The sequence below is a fragment of the Amblyomma mixtum genome, chromosome 6, assembly GCF_055824585.1.
Source record: "Amblyomma mixtum isolate Tamu chromosome 6, ASM5582458v1, whole genome shotgun sequence".
Classification (NCBI taxonomy): domain Eukaryota; kingdom Metazoa; phylum Arthropoda; class Arachnida; order Ixodida; family Ixodidae; genus Amblyomma; species Amblyomma mixtum.
Window position 1 is genome coordinate 99,905,896 of NC_143017.1, and position 15,961 is coordinate 99,921,856.

General features: G+C 46.6%; 1 protein-coding gene across 1 annotated transcript in view; it reads left to right on the top strand.

Moving 5' to 3' along the window:
* Positions 1-15,961, top strand: part of LOC149339841 (uncharacterized) — a 56,400-nt gene that overhangs the window by 33,362 nt on the left and 7,077 nt on the right. The window contains exons 8-14 of the mRNA XM_089551006.1: positions 548-744; positions 2,761-2,914; positions 3,547-3,720; positions 3,807-4,015; positions 10,803-11,189; positions 12,157-12,241; positions 14,451-14,585. Coding sequence (XP_089407132.1) covers positions 548-744; positions 2,761-2,914; positions 3,547-3,720; positions 3,807-4,015; positions 10,803-11,189; positions 12,157-12,241; positions 14,451-14,585 — 1,341 coding nt within the window. The remainder of the gene's footprint in view (positions 1-547; positions 745-2,760; positions 2,915-3,546; positions 3,721-3,806; positions 4,016-10,802; positions 11,190-12,156; positions 12,242-14,450; positions 14,586-15,961) is intronic.

Below are 15,961 nucleotides of genomic sequence, written 5' to 3' on the forward strand. Positions count from 1 at the left end.
GCAGCATGTTAATTGCAGTCATAACAAACCTACAAATATGACTTTTTTTTTTCAAATTAAAGTTTTTGGTTGGAGAGGGAAGGACTTACAACAGCAATTGAGTACCAGACAGTGCAGAGATGTTAGCTTCTCTGCAGTGCGTGTACATTTTGGTGTGACGTGATTGCATTTGCGCAAGCAATGTGTGGTATAACAAGTGACTCTGTGTCTTCCTTAAGGTAACTCTTTGTGAACAGATGCTCCCCATTCATAACGCATGGCAAACTAAAAGCTAAGTGTCGTCCACGTAACAATGTTAATCAGCTTGATCAAACCAAGCCCAAAAGTGGACATGTGGTTCATGTGGCCTTGGAGTGGGCGCAGTGGGAGGCACGACGCAGTTATCTCTATCCACTCAGAAGAGACCAGCACGAGTTGAGAACCATTGCAGCCAGTGTGGTTCTAGTTGATTCAGGCTGTGTTATTGGCAGTACAAAACGAACTTTCGGGTGCCCTTTAGTGAGGTGGAATATGTTCACATGTGTAGATTGCTCTTCTTCTTGCACAGCCTCTGTCAGCAGCAGCGGCAGGCAGTGGGGCGTCCAAGGCATCCGCGGAAGGGGTGGCAACCCTGGTCGACATGGTGGCACGCCTGGTGGACGACGAACAGCAGCAGGCCATGCCCCAGCAGCAGCAGCAGCACACAGCCAGGAACACTGGAGGCCACTACGGGTTTGCAGCGGCCGGCTTTGGCAATGGCAACATGTGGGTAGTGCCTTGGGGGAGCTGTTATGCTAGAGCTGCTGCCAGACCATCCTCTCTGGCAGTATATCTTTCTGCAGTATCTGTGCCGCTGTAGGGGAGGTTTAATATGAACGTTTATTTAATGCTTCACCAGGGTGGAAATTTGGGCAGGTTGGTATTGATCCATAACATAAGAGTAGCGCAAAACCAGGGCAACGGACAAAAGGGGAGAGAACACACACCAACAACACAGGCGCTAACTTCTGACTGACGAAGAAAGGTTTGTTCGTCACTCTCATTTCTTATGCATCAAATACAAATGCCATTTGTGTATTCAGTAATGTGGAAGTAGTTATCTTGATTTTGGGGATGATACAACGCACAGCCATGCATTGGCTGCACTGCTCTGATGCCATCTTGGAAGGTGTCAAAAGAAAGGGCATGAAATGAAGTTTGAGGTGGTAGCAAAATGGTGCCGGTTGAGGAATGGTTTTTATCACTTGAAGTGGAGCATCATTTTGAAGCTTGTGCTTCAATTTTCAATGGTAGGTCTCTCAAAATGTTCACTTCTTGTGTACATTGGGATTGTTTTGGGCAAGGTATAGTACTCCTTTCTACTAGGAATGACGAGCATGGGTCTGTGTGGTCAGTTTCGGAATTTTAAACTTTTTTTATAATAAGATTGTCATGTGAACATGAGTTATTTCTTTTGATATCATTGGTCTATCAAATTTAGTAAATTTAATCCATCATGAACAGCATCCATCTAGCCCAACTTTCCATTCTGTTTAGCTGAAAAAAACTTAATAGTGAAATATTTATCCCACAGCCCCCTTCCTTAATAAATTTTACCCTTGAAGTGGCATACTGAAAGTATATTTGGTATGTAATTCTCGAAGGATTGTGTTCCTAAGGCTGCAACTTGCCATTAAAACAAGGAATGAGAAAACATGCCAGTTAATTCTTAGGGCCTATAAACTAAAGAAAAGCCACTCACTTCTTGGCTGCCTTTGATGACTGAACTACTTGCATTTGTGTCCTGGTGGAGCAATGGTCAGACTTACTTTCTCTATGCTCTTTAATGGGGGACCAGCATTGGTCAGCATTTGGCAATCTACTGTAGAGAGGTGCAAGCTCCTTGGGAACATTTGTGCAGAATGCAAGGTGGAAAGCTGACGCATCTGACGGCTTTTTAGAATCAAGCAAAGCGTGGGTGCCTGTTGTAAAGGCGTGTGTCTATGGCAGATAATTGGTTTAGCACATAGAGTTACTATTACCTAGCGGGAAAGCTGGCACCCCATCGATGGGAGTTTGCGTGGAGCCCCCTCAAGACCACTTCAGCCACCCTGGGCGCTCTAAACATCTTGGGCCGGTGAGTTAGCGACTGCACAATTACAACTTTTGGCCAAAAAAATAATGCAAAAATGGACGCTGTTCGATAATCAAGAATGTCCTAACATTCAATATCCTGTCTAATGATTGCAACAAATGAGCAGAAAAGCATGTAAATGCAAAGTTTGTTCAAAATAAGAGATTGGCCAAGTATTGAACACTACAAAAACTAATATTTTGTGCTTAACAGGTGCACTTTTAAAAGGAAATATGTTTACAGAAAAAATGTTGCTGCTTAAACATTATAAAAGGTTTTTTTAATGGCATTTCAGAAAAGAAAAGCCTTTTATTGGCGTCGTGTGCTGTTGCGGTTTCGCTACTATGGCTTTTGCACTTTGCGTTCGCACCAAAGTCGTCTGCGCACACATGAACAGCCTTTTCGGAATGAAACATCTTAGCAGTGCCACTCCGTGTTCCCAAAAAATTACGACTATGCCGCAACAAGTAGCTCACCGCCCCATGATGCTTTGAGCGTCCATGGTGGCTGAAGTGCAGCGCCGCCAGCTTTTCCTCTCGGTAATGGTAAGAAATTCTAGGGTTTAGCGTGAACCACTTGAGTGCACTTTGCAGTGGAACTCCAGAAACAGATTGTGAATCATCAGGTACAAGAACCCTTCAGTGAGAATCCCGCTCTGCTGCTTCCAGTGGCCACAGCAGAGAGAGAGTGGAGGCCCACAGTGCCCTGGCCCTGGCCTGTGCATCGGAGGCGTTTGCCCAGGACACCCTGGGCTACCTGGGAAGCCTCGGGGCAGCAGCAGCAGGAGGGCACCACCACTCTGCTTCTAGGAACCAGCAGCAGGTGGGGGCGCCACTGTCATGGTTCTGTTCTGGGTGTGTTACACATATGTATGCTGTAATAAGGGAGTAATTACTCATTGGCATCCACCCGAGCGCAGCCATACGGCTACAAAGGAAAGCTATACAGCTTTCTCAGAAACTTCGTAGTTAAAGAGCGACTGCTCCGGTGTAGCGGTGGTCCTGGGTTCGAACCCCGGACCAGGACGAATTTTTCTTTAACTACGAAGTTTCTGAGAAAGCTGTATAGCTTTCCTTTGTAGCCGTATGGCTGCGCTCGGGTGGATGCCAATGAGTAATTACTCCCTTATTACAAATCTACTCCACCTTGGGGGATTCCCCTAAACATTTGACCAACATATGTATGCTGTCTTTCCTGCTCTTAACAGCAGTGTAGGGCATAGGGCGTTGTTGTTGAGAAATGATGCCGAGAAAAGATAACTGGTCGTCCTGGAGGCTGACAAAGTGGCTTTCAAGACAAGCTATGTGGAAGATGAAGAGTCTGGCGGACAAGCGAGATTAGAAGGCTTGGGAGATGAATGAATGAAACTGCGAATGGAGTAGTGGGTTCAAGGCTGTCCAGGTTTGCAGAGTGAGGTGCAATGCAGGATGGAAGTGTGGGCTTTGCACTTGCAGCAGCTGCCACCGCTTGTGAGCAGCGATGAGTGCCAGCCACTGGGTGGGGCCGAAGCCTCCCTGGGGCCCAGCTGGCCACTGGCAACTGCCGGTCTGCTGCCACCACCGCCCCTGAGCCTGCACAACCCTGAGCTCGAGCTGGCCGGGGCAGGTGTCGGCCATGCACCGCATCAGGTGATTAGCACAGTGGGAATCTGGTCACCTGCTCGGCAGGAGCGGTTGGGGAGACACTCTTCGTGAGAACTGTGCTGTTGGTGCAGACGGGGCTGCTGGAGCCTGGTTCCCATGGCAGTGGCGGCAACCTGGCGGCAGCGCGCGAGTTCCAGCAGCGGCAGATACTGCAACACCTGTTGGCCACCAGAGGCTACCCCTCCCTGCAGCAGCAGCAGGGGGACCAGCAGCAGCAGCAGGCGTACTCTGCAGCTGCCGACAGCCACCAGGGAAACACTGCCTTCGACACATTGCCCAGGTAGGTCGGAAATTTCGTGGGCTTTGGTTGTCTATTCATTCGAAATTCATCAACATGTATTTGCTGTTTCTTCAGCTCGGTCATAGCGTCAAAGTCACTTTGAAGCTATGCCGCGGTGGCTCAGTGGCTATGGTGCTCGGCTGCTGACCCGAAAGACGCGGGTTCGATCCCGGCCGCAGCGGTTGAATTTCTTTGGGGGAGAAATTCTAGAGGCCCGTGTACTGTGCGATGTCAGTGCACGTTAAAGAACCCCAGGTGGTCGAAATTTCCGGAGCCCTCCACTACGGCGTCTCTCATAGCCTGAGTCGCTTTGGGACGTTAAACCCCGTAAACCATAAACCATTTCTCTCAAACAGTTTTCCACACCATGGGAGCTTGAAAATGACGCAGGGAGCAGGATCTGGGAAATGACCGGTGACATCAGCAATTGGTTGCCAGGGAACCCGGGGAACCAACGCTTGAGTCACGTTGGTTGCTTAATTAAGACATGATGTTTTTAAAATATTGAAAGTATCCACAGCTACATGTGGTCCTTATCACATGATGCTCTGGATGATTGCAACACCTCCATCACTGGTTGACAGTTGACAACATCCCCTGCATGCATTATTTATGCTGTCGAAGTTCTGCTTTGGAATCGCTGAAGCCACTCAAATGCAATGGTCCAGAATGAATCTTCATTCCCAATATAAAGTTGAAGCTCATAAGGCCACTGCGTGGTGCTGAGACTACAGTGGAAAGGTACAGCATGATTGTTTGTTTTTGCTCGTTCAACAACATCGCTGTTGTTCTCACACCACTTTTGTGTTTCTAATCTGCATGTTTACGTGGAAAAGAACCACGAAGCAGTTGTACCTCTGCAATGGCATAGAAGCCTCACTCTAAAGCTAGACAAGATGAGAAAATCATGCAGCATATTTTACTGCTCAAAGACGCGGGTTCGATCCCGGCCGCGGCGGCTGAATTTCTTTGGAGGAGAAATTCGAGGCCCGTGTACTGTGCGATGTCAGTGCACGTTAAAGAACTCCAGGTGGTCGAAATTTCCGGAGCCCTCCACTACGGCGTCTCTCATAGCCTTAGTCGCTTTGGGACGTTAAACCCCATAAACCAAACCAAACCATTTTACTGCTCAAGTCCATGAAAAAATATTAAAAGCCCCAAATTTGTCCCGCAGAACTCGCCAAAGCAGCAAGGAATGTGTAGAACTTGTGCATAAATATATGCTTCGAAAAATAAATAAATAGCCTGTACTGGCTGCTGAACAGCTTCACTAAACTGAAGTTTACTAAACTAACACTTCCTTTATGTTGCTAACACCGCAATTTCTCTCCATGCATAAGCATTCTTTCGTGGTAGGATTCATGAAGCAGAATATGCAAAAGGGTCTCTGCTTTACGGGGTGGAGCTAGGTTAATAGCGCATCTGATAGATGGTGTGGATTTTTTTATTTTTTGCTGCAGTGTTTTCAAAGGTGTTTCCAATAATGTTTGCCAAAGAAAACATCGCAGTAGAGAATAAGTCCGTCATAGGCAGTGTGCATGATTCTTACAGATCTCTCTTTTAGTCAGAAAATAGAATGAGTTTCTGATGCTTCTAAAAAATATCGAAACCTTCATCAAAATTCGGTAAGCCTGTGGTACAAAGCAAACTATGGATAATGCCCCCTAGTTTCCCATGATTCCATGGATAATGAAGCATTTGTTACGGAATTTGATCCTGTGATGGAAATATGACCATTTTACCTTACTCGCACGAATATAACGCGAGACAGGAGTTTGAGAAAGCGGGAGAGTTTTAAAATAAATGTTGTTATGACAGTCTCAAAGTTCAGGCCAGCCATAGCCGACGGCCCGAAAAAAAAAACTCAGGTGGCACTCTAAAACAAGAAACTCGTGGATTCTTCCACATTACTGAAAGGCAGCGCTTCAGATGCGTGCGTCATAATCAAGCGAGCTGCTTGGTCCCGCGCTCATTAGCCCTTCTTTACCTTTCTTCTCCACCTAACACCTTCAGTGCCTTCTCAACACTGCTTCACATCCTGCTTGGCACAGCTGGCTTCTCTGAGCTGCCCCTGAGTCAAGTAGTTTCAGGCTACCTTGAATAGAACGCAACCTGGGTATGTGGCACTCAGTGGGAATTGTGAAATAGTTAGATGCATCGACATATACAAAAAATTGGTGGGGTTTAACATAATTAAACCAAGAACACATGCGAAAGCAGGTGTTCATTCTTCAACTGGAGGGGGCAGTTAAGCTCCGCCTTAAGAGCACGACGCGAAACCAGCAGAGGGTGAATGCACATGTGTGCAGAATTTTTCATTCTCTATTTAACATTCATAGATGGCGTTGAGTCCTCATACCCCTACCTGCGCATTGACGCAGCGGTTAAAAGGTTTTCCACTGTACTGGCAGGTGCCTGTTTCGATCACAGCCACCCATAGGCTTTGTGCAACCCATGTTGCTCTTCCTGAGCAACCTCTCGCGCAGCTGGCGCGACGCTCTTCCGAAATTACCCAAGCTCACCCGAGTAACTCGAGTAAGCGTGGGTAACTTGGTTTGCTAGGCAACGGCACAAGATCGTCAAGGACAAGTTTGCGGGGTGTGGATTCGCAGGAAAACAGGCAGCAGTGGCGCGGCGCCATCTGTTGGAGCGCAGCTGAGGCAGTCGCGGGGCAACGGCGGCTCAAGGTCGTTTGGTAGCCGCACCACCACGAGCATACGCGACGAGCCAAGCCGGGCTCCAGTAGTGTTGCTTTCACAACAAAGTTGTAATAGATAAGCTCGTCTGTAACCTAGAAGCCAGTCAATAATACATTGCGCCTCTTTTTGCGGCGTTGTTGCGGCTAAACTTCTGCAGACGATGGTTTGAAACTGGCCACTGCCTATCATAATAAGATTAACTAAACTTAACTTGGACAGATGTACTTCTTATCTACCCGTGTCTTTCCAGCGCTACAAGTTTCATCATGGCAAACCAATGAAGTACATTCTGAAGCATCATTTAAATGTCGCCCGTGAAAATCTGCAGATTATTATTAATTGTTCTCAGCGTACAGGACGAAAATTTTTTACCAGAAAAGGTGAAGGACCTTAAAATCATGCATGGATGAGTCGCATGGTGAGGTCCTGTGATGTTTTAAACAACCACTAGGGGTGTGCGAATAGTACTTTTTCCAAACCGAGTCGAGTACAAATACTGTAGGTTTGCCTCCAAACCGAATTGAATAATGAATCAGATATTTTTACAAACATTCGCTAGTTGTGCAAATATTCAGCGAGCAATTGTGAGAAACAGCGAAGAGCTGCTTTCACAGTTATGGCTGTGTCTATTAAAAGACATAACACTGATCTCCATTTGGAGGGTCGCAACACGAAGTCAGTGGATTAACTTTATCATTCGCACGTTATGCACATAGGAAAAGTACCTTTTGCTGTTGATAACAGAAGATAATAAACTAGCGCCACATCTTAGAGCGGTACAGACACCTAACTTTTGGGTGCGTGTTTTCTTTGTAATGATGCATGAGGCATTATTATACATGCATAGATTACCATATGGTACTCTCCTACGTCTCCTGAATAGTTTATGATCTGATTTTTTTTCCCATGTTGTTTCGGTTTTGGTTTCAGCAGCCAAATGATGTCTATAGTTATAGGTCACATGAGGCATGAAAAAAACTCCAATATGATCACTGCTTCTGCATTCATTGTCATTCCAGCTGCTGAGAATGGTTAGCTTCAGCACTGAGGTGAATTAAGACGATGAAGCAGTGATTATATCAGTTTTTCCATGCCTCACGTGACATATAACCGCACTTTAACGTCACAGCAATTGTTCAGCTGTTGAAACCGAAACAGAAACAGCATGACAGAAAAATTCCATTATAAATTATTTAGCGGTCGCAGGCGAATACCACATGGTGATTCATGCATAGTAGTGTCTTCCACATCATTGCAGAGAAGAAAGCGTGCCACCAAAATTAGGTGTTTATACTCCTTTAGTACATGAGACTGGCAAGAGGTTGTGTATGAGTAGGGTTGTTCGTTTGCGGGTAAAACCCGATTTTTGCACCCCGAACGTTTTCCTAAAATATCGGGTAGAACCCGATTTTTCCCGATTTCTGAAACAATTGTGGCCACGGAATTGCTGTGCCTCCTGTTGGCGCGCAGGCGGGAGGCGGCCAAGGTGGCCGACAGACAGACAAGACAGCGCCAAAATCTCCACAAAATGGGACTGCACTTTGAAACGGAACGTCTCAGACAAAGAAGAAAACCAGTTGACATTGCGGAAACTGGGAGTCGTACTCGATCCGTTCCAGAAGCGGCTGCTGAGTCAGTCGTTTGAGGACTACCGACCTCTCTTTATTTCCGTGATGGACGATGTAGGCTCGCTTCGTGTGGAGTTTAACCCCTACTTGCTGGAAGCAAGCCCCACAAATGAAGGTGTTGAAGTGATGGACTACTGGAACGACGCAACTGTGCGTTACCCAAGGCTAGCAAATGCAGCGTTGTCATTGTTGTGCCTAGCTAATGGCAGCTGTGACTTTGAGCGAACGTTCTCTCAGCTAAGGTACCTGCAGAGACCAGACAGGTCTCGGATAGAAACCGAGATGTTGCGCATGCAGATGATTATGTATGTTAATAAGGACGTGTAGAACGTCGATGACCAGCCCTCGTGAAGAAAATGTTTCTTTTCTTAAAACTGACCGCTGCCTCTCACTGCGAGTAATAATTAATTACCAAAGAAGTGCCGAATTTTGCAATACTTTCTTGAAAGCAGCACAAAATATAGCCCTAATTGTTACCCATCGGTTAGAGCAAATCGAGTAAATTATTAGTGGGCAAATTTAACCCGATAAAACCCGAATTTCGGTGTTTTTCCACGAAAAACCCGATTTCTCCCCTATTATCAAGCCGAAAAATAACGCCCGATTTTTACCCCCCGAATTTGAAAAAAATATAAAACCCGAAAACGAACAACCCTATGTATGAGGCATGGACATGGGCACGGGTGATGCATGATCAGACATAAAGGCAGGCTTTGCTGAGCCTGCTTGAGCTGTGCTGCAGCGTCCAATCTTTGAGGCCATGTATGAGGATCATGAGCACTGCCACGTGAATGGGCTGCATCACGGTGCTGAACCCTCCATCCCACGCACCCTGATTGCAGTTAGCATTTTTGGAATAGTCGCGGAAGAAAAATACAGCCCTCCTTATTGAAAGCTTGTGCCAATTAATCGAAAAATATTCGAAAACTTGAGGACATATTCGATTCATTTCAAATAACTCTGAACAACTTAGAACATGAACTTTTTGATTTGTTCGAATAATCGAATAGGAGGGTATTTGATTCGGTATCCAAAATTTCCGAATATTAGCACGCCCCTACAATCCACTCCTGCAAGGCCGCCTGTACAATCTCTTGTGGCTGAAAAAAAGCTGTGTTCTCCAGTAGGGGGCTTAATTCATGCCACACCCAGGGTAGGCAACCCGCCTAATGATGGTTGGCGGCGAACATTTACTGTAGGTTATCCTCAACCTTTCTATGTTGAATTTCGCAGCTGCATGGCGTACTTTGTTTCAGTGCAAAAGAAATTTGGAGGTTTCTGTTTCGTGACCTCAATGGAGCAATTTGTATGGGTGGCCCTCATGTCACGGACTGCTGATGGTCGCTTCCTGGGCTAGAAAACATGACTCTTGTTTGCAGTTAGTTGTATTCAGTGTGCGCGTGTTTCTCAAGAAAGAAAAGGGATGCGGGAGTTGCACACTTTGTATTCAGCCTGGCTAGTATTTGCCAGATAATATTGATTCACTCGTAACTGGTATATATTAACGCGACAGCGTTAATGGCCCCATGTCGCAGGAAAGCTGGTGTCGGCGGCGTTGGCCGTGAGCAAAAAATCCCAGAAGCACTAATAAATGAAACTGAGTAAGAAATTGGTCGAGTTAGTGAATCGAACCAGGGCCTCCGGAGTGCGAGACGAGCACGCTACTCTGCCACGCCAGCTCGATGGTTTGGAATGAACAAAGGCACATCTAGTGAATACGGTGTTGTCTTAGAATCTTAGAAAAGTGGTTTAGAGACACTTACTGTGGTGTATATTGTTACGGTGCATAGTCGCGATACGAAGACGACGTTGTTTAGATGCTCAGCAGTTGACGACGACGAGGACGTGGTAGTTTGTGCTGGGGTGATTTGGTTTGGTGTGCGTTCTGACTGCGGCCTGTCCCGTCTGCTGCTGGGCTAAACCCCCCATAATAATATTAGTAATTATGAGCATTGAAATTACAGAAGTCGCAGTTAAACGAGTAGCAAAGTACGTTTCTGCCACTTTTCCTCTTCGCTTGGCGCATACGTAGCGCCATCAGGCGGTGCCCACTAAAACCACTCCCTCCTCCTCCTCCTCCTCGCAATGTACGCCACTGCCCCAACAGATAATGTGCGACGCAGCACCTCCTGCTTGTCTCTTTCGGGCGCAGTGGGGCCGTGCAGGGACGCAGGAATCACGGGGTGAGCAGTGAACAATGCAGCGCGCATCCAAGGCGCATTCACCACGAAGCTTGCGGCTTGCTGCCTGTTGCTTCGGCGCGGAAGCTATGCTGGCGTTCGTTGCATCGGGTTTGTCGAGAACGATGTGCCAACGGAAACTATCGCGTCATACGCTCAAGGGGGAGCTTGAGTGGCCCCTCCAATTTTTTTATTTTGAAAAGCACCTTTTTGCTACTACGAGAGGAAGAAGTACCTCTGGAGTTGCCCTTTAAGCAGATGCCACTTTGTTTGCCACCAGGATGGCGCCACAGGCCAGTGGGGCTCATGCCAGCATGTACCAGCCGGGTCCTTGGAATGGCTGCGGTGGTGGCAGTCAATACGAGGCGACGCCAGGCCTGCTGGACAGCTTCTCTGCAGCAGCGGGCGGCTGGGCAGCACTGCCCAACGCTGACATTCCAACCAGCTACCACAACTTTCCGCGCAACCTGAACAGTGGAGGAGGAACCTCGGCCAGCAGGCACTCGCGCCCCCCACCCTCCTGGGCTGGGGATGCCCCCTGCTCGGTGGGCTGGCCCAGTGGCAGCACCTGGGACCAGCTGGCTGCCTCCAGGGGGCGCCTGCTCACAACTGTCCCCACTGCTGCTGCCGCTCAGCAAGCCAACTGCTTTGGGCCACGGCTGCTGCGGTGAGTTGTGGCTATGACTGCATGCTTGGTGAGCACACTTGCTGTTATCAGCAGTGACAGAAGAAAGGCTGAGAACAGTTGGGGGTGAATAGACATCCTGGTACTATTCGTTTTTTGCAGTGCTACGTCCTTCACTGGATGCTAGTTTTTTTGTTCGGGCTTTTTTTCTGGTTGATTTACCTTCATTTTAAAGGAATACTGAACCAAACTTTTGGAGCTGCTCTTTTACATGTAAACAAGGGCTTGACTGCTAAAATTGATGAATGCGACAAGCATTTTAGTGAAAAGAGGCGGGTAGCACGTTTTTTTTCGGGATTTATTGCCGTTCTGCCATCTACATTGTCACCTCCTGTTTTATTTTTCCCTTCACCGTTATACCTGTTAATTGTTACTCTATGCTCTTGTTTCTTCAATTTTTTCATTTGCTTTGGCATGAAGCTCTTAGCAACATGACGTCTGAATGCGCACTCGTTTTATCTGGCCTCCCCAAATGATGTGACTTTTGTTTGACGAAGAAAACAAAAATAATTGCAGTGCTATCTTACATATATCAGAAAGGTGGTTGTGCGCCTCCTATTCACACTTGTAAAGGCATGTGCTTTCACTCATCAATTAACAGTTGGAAGTCTGCATCCATGGTGTCATCTTCATTTCTGTTTTCTGTCCTGTCTCATTCGCCCAGTCCTACCTTTAATTAGAATGAAGCAGCTAGCCCACTACAACTCCCAGGGTGCATCGTGGCGGCAATGGCATAGCACAACCGCTTGTGAAATTTGTCTGTTCGGTGCTCCAGAATCGCTCGCCGTACATGCAGCAGATGACCCGCATCTTCCACAACAGTCTAGCCACTTAGTTTTGCTTTTCTGGGCCTGACCGCAACGGTTCGAGCAGCCAGCATCAGCTAGCCAGCCTAATGCAGCTGAGCACCGTTGCTAACATTTCCCCCACCGAAATGGTCTCTGTGCAGGCGGAGCGGTCCATCCAATGAGCTGCACTTGCACCTGGAGGTGTGCTACGAACAATTTCACAGTCTTGAAAAGGAGCGTAAAAAGGTGAGCACACAAATTTCCATTTAGCTGCAATGCGTACTTGTTTCCCAGAGGTGGTGACGCGCAGATTTCTGGGAGAGAATTCAACCTTTGCAGTGAAGTCAGCTCACCCTTGAGGCTAGTAAAAGGCTGTTGCAGAGAAGGCCCTTGGTGACAGAGCTGGATTCGATTTGATTTTGTTGCAGAAATCATTGCATGTTATCTCTGCACTATGAAAGCATGTGTTGCAACACTCCGTCAGTTGAAAAACTGCTTCAGCTCGGAATCAGCGAGCAGGTGTACCCCATGCCAGCGGGTGGCATGTTACACGCGTGCGACGCACAGATCTTGCCGTTTCAGGTCTCCGCATCGCGCACTGGCAGGGTGCGATGGCTCCTTGCCTTCACTGCACTTGCAAAAAAGAACAAGAATGCTGTCTCGCAAGAAAGCTTCCCCCCACACCTTGCAAAGATGTGTGGGGAAGCATTCTTCTGGGCAGTGATACATTTTATTCTTCTTTCTTCATTGCCTTCAGAGCGCCGCGCAGGCGCTTTGTGAGTACTGTTGATGGAGTTATGGTTCATGGTCGATGCGAAAGTTCGTCTTAACCAAAGGACTTGCGAAATGGTTCATCTTGAGCAGTTTTTTTTTTTCTTCTCACATTTAGTCTCTAGGAAACCAACCACTCCCTCTCATTAGTTCGTCTTATCCAAGAATTCATCTTAACCAAGTTCACCTATACGGTAGTCTAAAATATGTATACTGAAGGGATTCTGCAGTTGGCTTAATTGTTTTCACTTCACCATCTTGTGCATCTTTTTTGTTTATGTCTCGCCTGTTACTGCCTTGGCGCTCCCCTTCAATCCGCAAAGGGCCACACCTATAGAGTGCGTTCCTGCACTGACTCATTGAAAGTTTCAGCCCCGCCGCAGTGGCTCAGTGGTTATGGCATTTGGCTGCTGACCCGAAAGACGCAGGTTCGATCCTAGCCGCGGCAGTCAAATTCCAATGGAGGCGAAATTCTAGAGGCCCATGTACTTTGTCATGTTAGTGCATGTTAAAGAACCCCTGGGGTTCGAAATTTCCAGAGCCATTCACTACGGCGTCCCTCATAGTCGGAGTCGCTTTGGGACATTAAACCCTCATAAACCTAAACCATCATTGAAACTTTCAGTAAACTGACCGTGCCGAGGTGGTTGCAAAATTTGATGGACAACATTCATCTTCTTCTGCGCTGGGGTGAATGTTAAAATGTAAATGGCAGAATATATGGTATAAGCAGAAGAATGCAAGGCATGCAGACAACTAGGCTGTTTTGTCACAGTGCGTACTGTGCACTGGGCATCCACATCTTGCACATTCGTGAATCAAGAGCAACCTAGACATGCCGCATTCTGTCCTCATCCACAAAACTCAGGAAACTAAGGCAAAAAAATCTCTCCAGCCCAGTTTGTTTCCCCCCAAAAATGCAGTTGTATATACTGAACAAATCTCCAGAACTTATTTTGGACTTTTAGTTTCTCTGTTTCAACCGACAGTCATATTTAACTGTGTCTGCTGCACGATCGCCTGAGCCACGTACGAGGGAACACTACCCTGAAGAGCGAGCTGTTGAACCGCTACCTCACTTTGATTTCATTCATACTTCCGGGGCTATTTTATATCGTGGTTGGGATTATCTCTGCTAACTTCACCATTGTTGGGGGGGGGGGGGGGGGGGTTATTAATGGAAGTCTGAAAATTAAATGGGGTGATTTTCTATCTCATTTTCTGTTCCTTTCAGTAAACTGTCGGCTTAGGAAACCTATCGTTCCAACATTGCTTGATAATGTTAGTATTATTGTGGGATTTCTGGGGCGACTTTTTGTGAGGAACACAATTAGTCTATTTTTTATTTTTTTGCATACAATTAAAAAAAATAGTGGACATGAAAAACCAGGGTCACTCTTGATATGTAGTGGCATTCTAGTAAAATAGCCAAACTGAGCAAAATAATTCCACAGTTGCGTGCTCTGGACATCTCTAAGGCCGCATAACACAAAAGGTGAGGAAAATTATCTCTCTTTTCTTAACGACAGTTCTCCTAGGTAAGCATAGTCATAAGTGGTGACACAGACTCAGTTTTTAGTGAAGTTGAGCAAGCGGTCGAGAGAAGTGTGTGGTATAAAACCCAACATGTGGTAGACAAAGCCAGGCTGACGCTTACGGCTGGAGCCTTGAACCTGTGGTGCAGACTGAAGCTGAGCTGGCACGGCAGAACCCAGGGAAGCGTGTCTCCAGTGCCAACAACATCCCAGTGCCCCGGTTGCCGCCCAACCCCTCACGTGTGGACCGCCTCATTGTCGACCAGCTGCGGGAACATGCGAAGGTAATCTTTCACCACCTGCTGCTGAAGAACCAGAGCCAGCAGTCAGTTTCTCTTTAATTTCGCCATGTCAACTTACCTACTATATTCCCAGTGGACATTAAAACTCCCATGGACATACTGCGGACGTTCGGGACATCCGCAGGACGTCGAGAGGAGTTCCAGTGCCCGTTGGGTTACTCTCATAATCAACACACTCGCACTACTATATACTTGCAGGCCCCGCATTAGTCATCAAATTTTTGAAATCTTTAATTCACCACAGTATAAATTTTATCTCACGTAATACACACACCTTCCAAAATTAGTTCAGGGTATTTTGGACAAAAATGTGCATTCATCATGCGAAGCAAGCCAGGGGCGTAGCCGGGTGGGGGGGTGTGCATTATGGGGCTTTAGCCTCCCCCGAAATTTTTTCAAACTGTCATGCACAGCTGACCAAAACAACCACCGGCGCTGGAAGTCATTCTGGATTTTGTCACCTACAATGTCTTTTTCAGACTAGAAAAGACATTTTGGTGCGAACATTGCTAACTCGGGATGGATTTCATGGCAACGCCCATGCACTCGAACTTTTGACGCAAAATTTGCACTGACATTTCAAAAGTGGTGCTTTAGATTTTCAAATCGGGAACTCTAATTCATTTATTATTCGTATAAACTATGGACACCAAAGGTGCACTGACATTTTTAATCTCGTACATTGGACCATACATACAACGTGACAAGCTGAATCAACAGACTATCAGAGAAGTTGACAAAACACGCAGCGAGGTCCGATGACACGAAGCGTTGTGGTGATTCATTTGTGCCGTCATGCCACAGAAGAGAATACTAACATGGCTAAAGATTAAAAATGCTAAAAAGCGTAAACAATGGGTAACATTATGAAGACTAAAAATGACAAAAGTCTCACAAAGAACATGGAAAAAAAATATTAAAAACAGCAATGATTGGGTAAAAACTTGACTGGTAAGCTTGACGATGAGAGGACAAAAGCCCAACAAATAACACAGTGAAAAACAAGGTAAACCAGCGATGATAGACTAAAAAGCACAAAAAAAAAACAACCTAGAAGTGAGAAACAGCTAGTGTGCTGGAGAATGTTGTTAAAATCTGGAATTTCTGGAATTTCACCGCATGTACGCTCACCGCATGTACGCTCACCGCATGTACGCTCATTGCCTGTACGCTCAGCGCCTATACGCTCAGCGCCTGTACGCTCATCGCCTGTATGCTAACCGTGTGTATGCCTATCGCAGTGTTTCGTTCAAAGTCTGGTAAGCAGCCTGAGTCGAGAACTTGGAAATCTCTACAGTGAATACCGAGTTGGCGAGACTTTTGAACACTCACATTGTAGTTGTGTTCTTTCAGTCTCC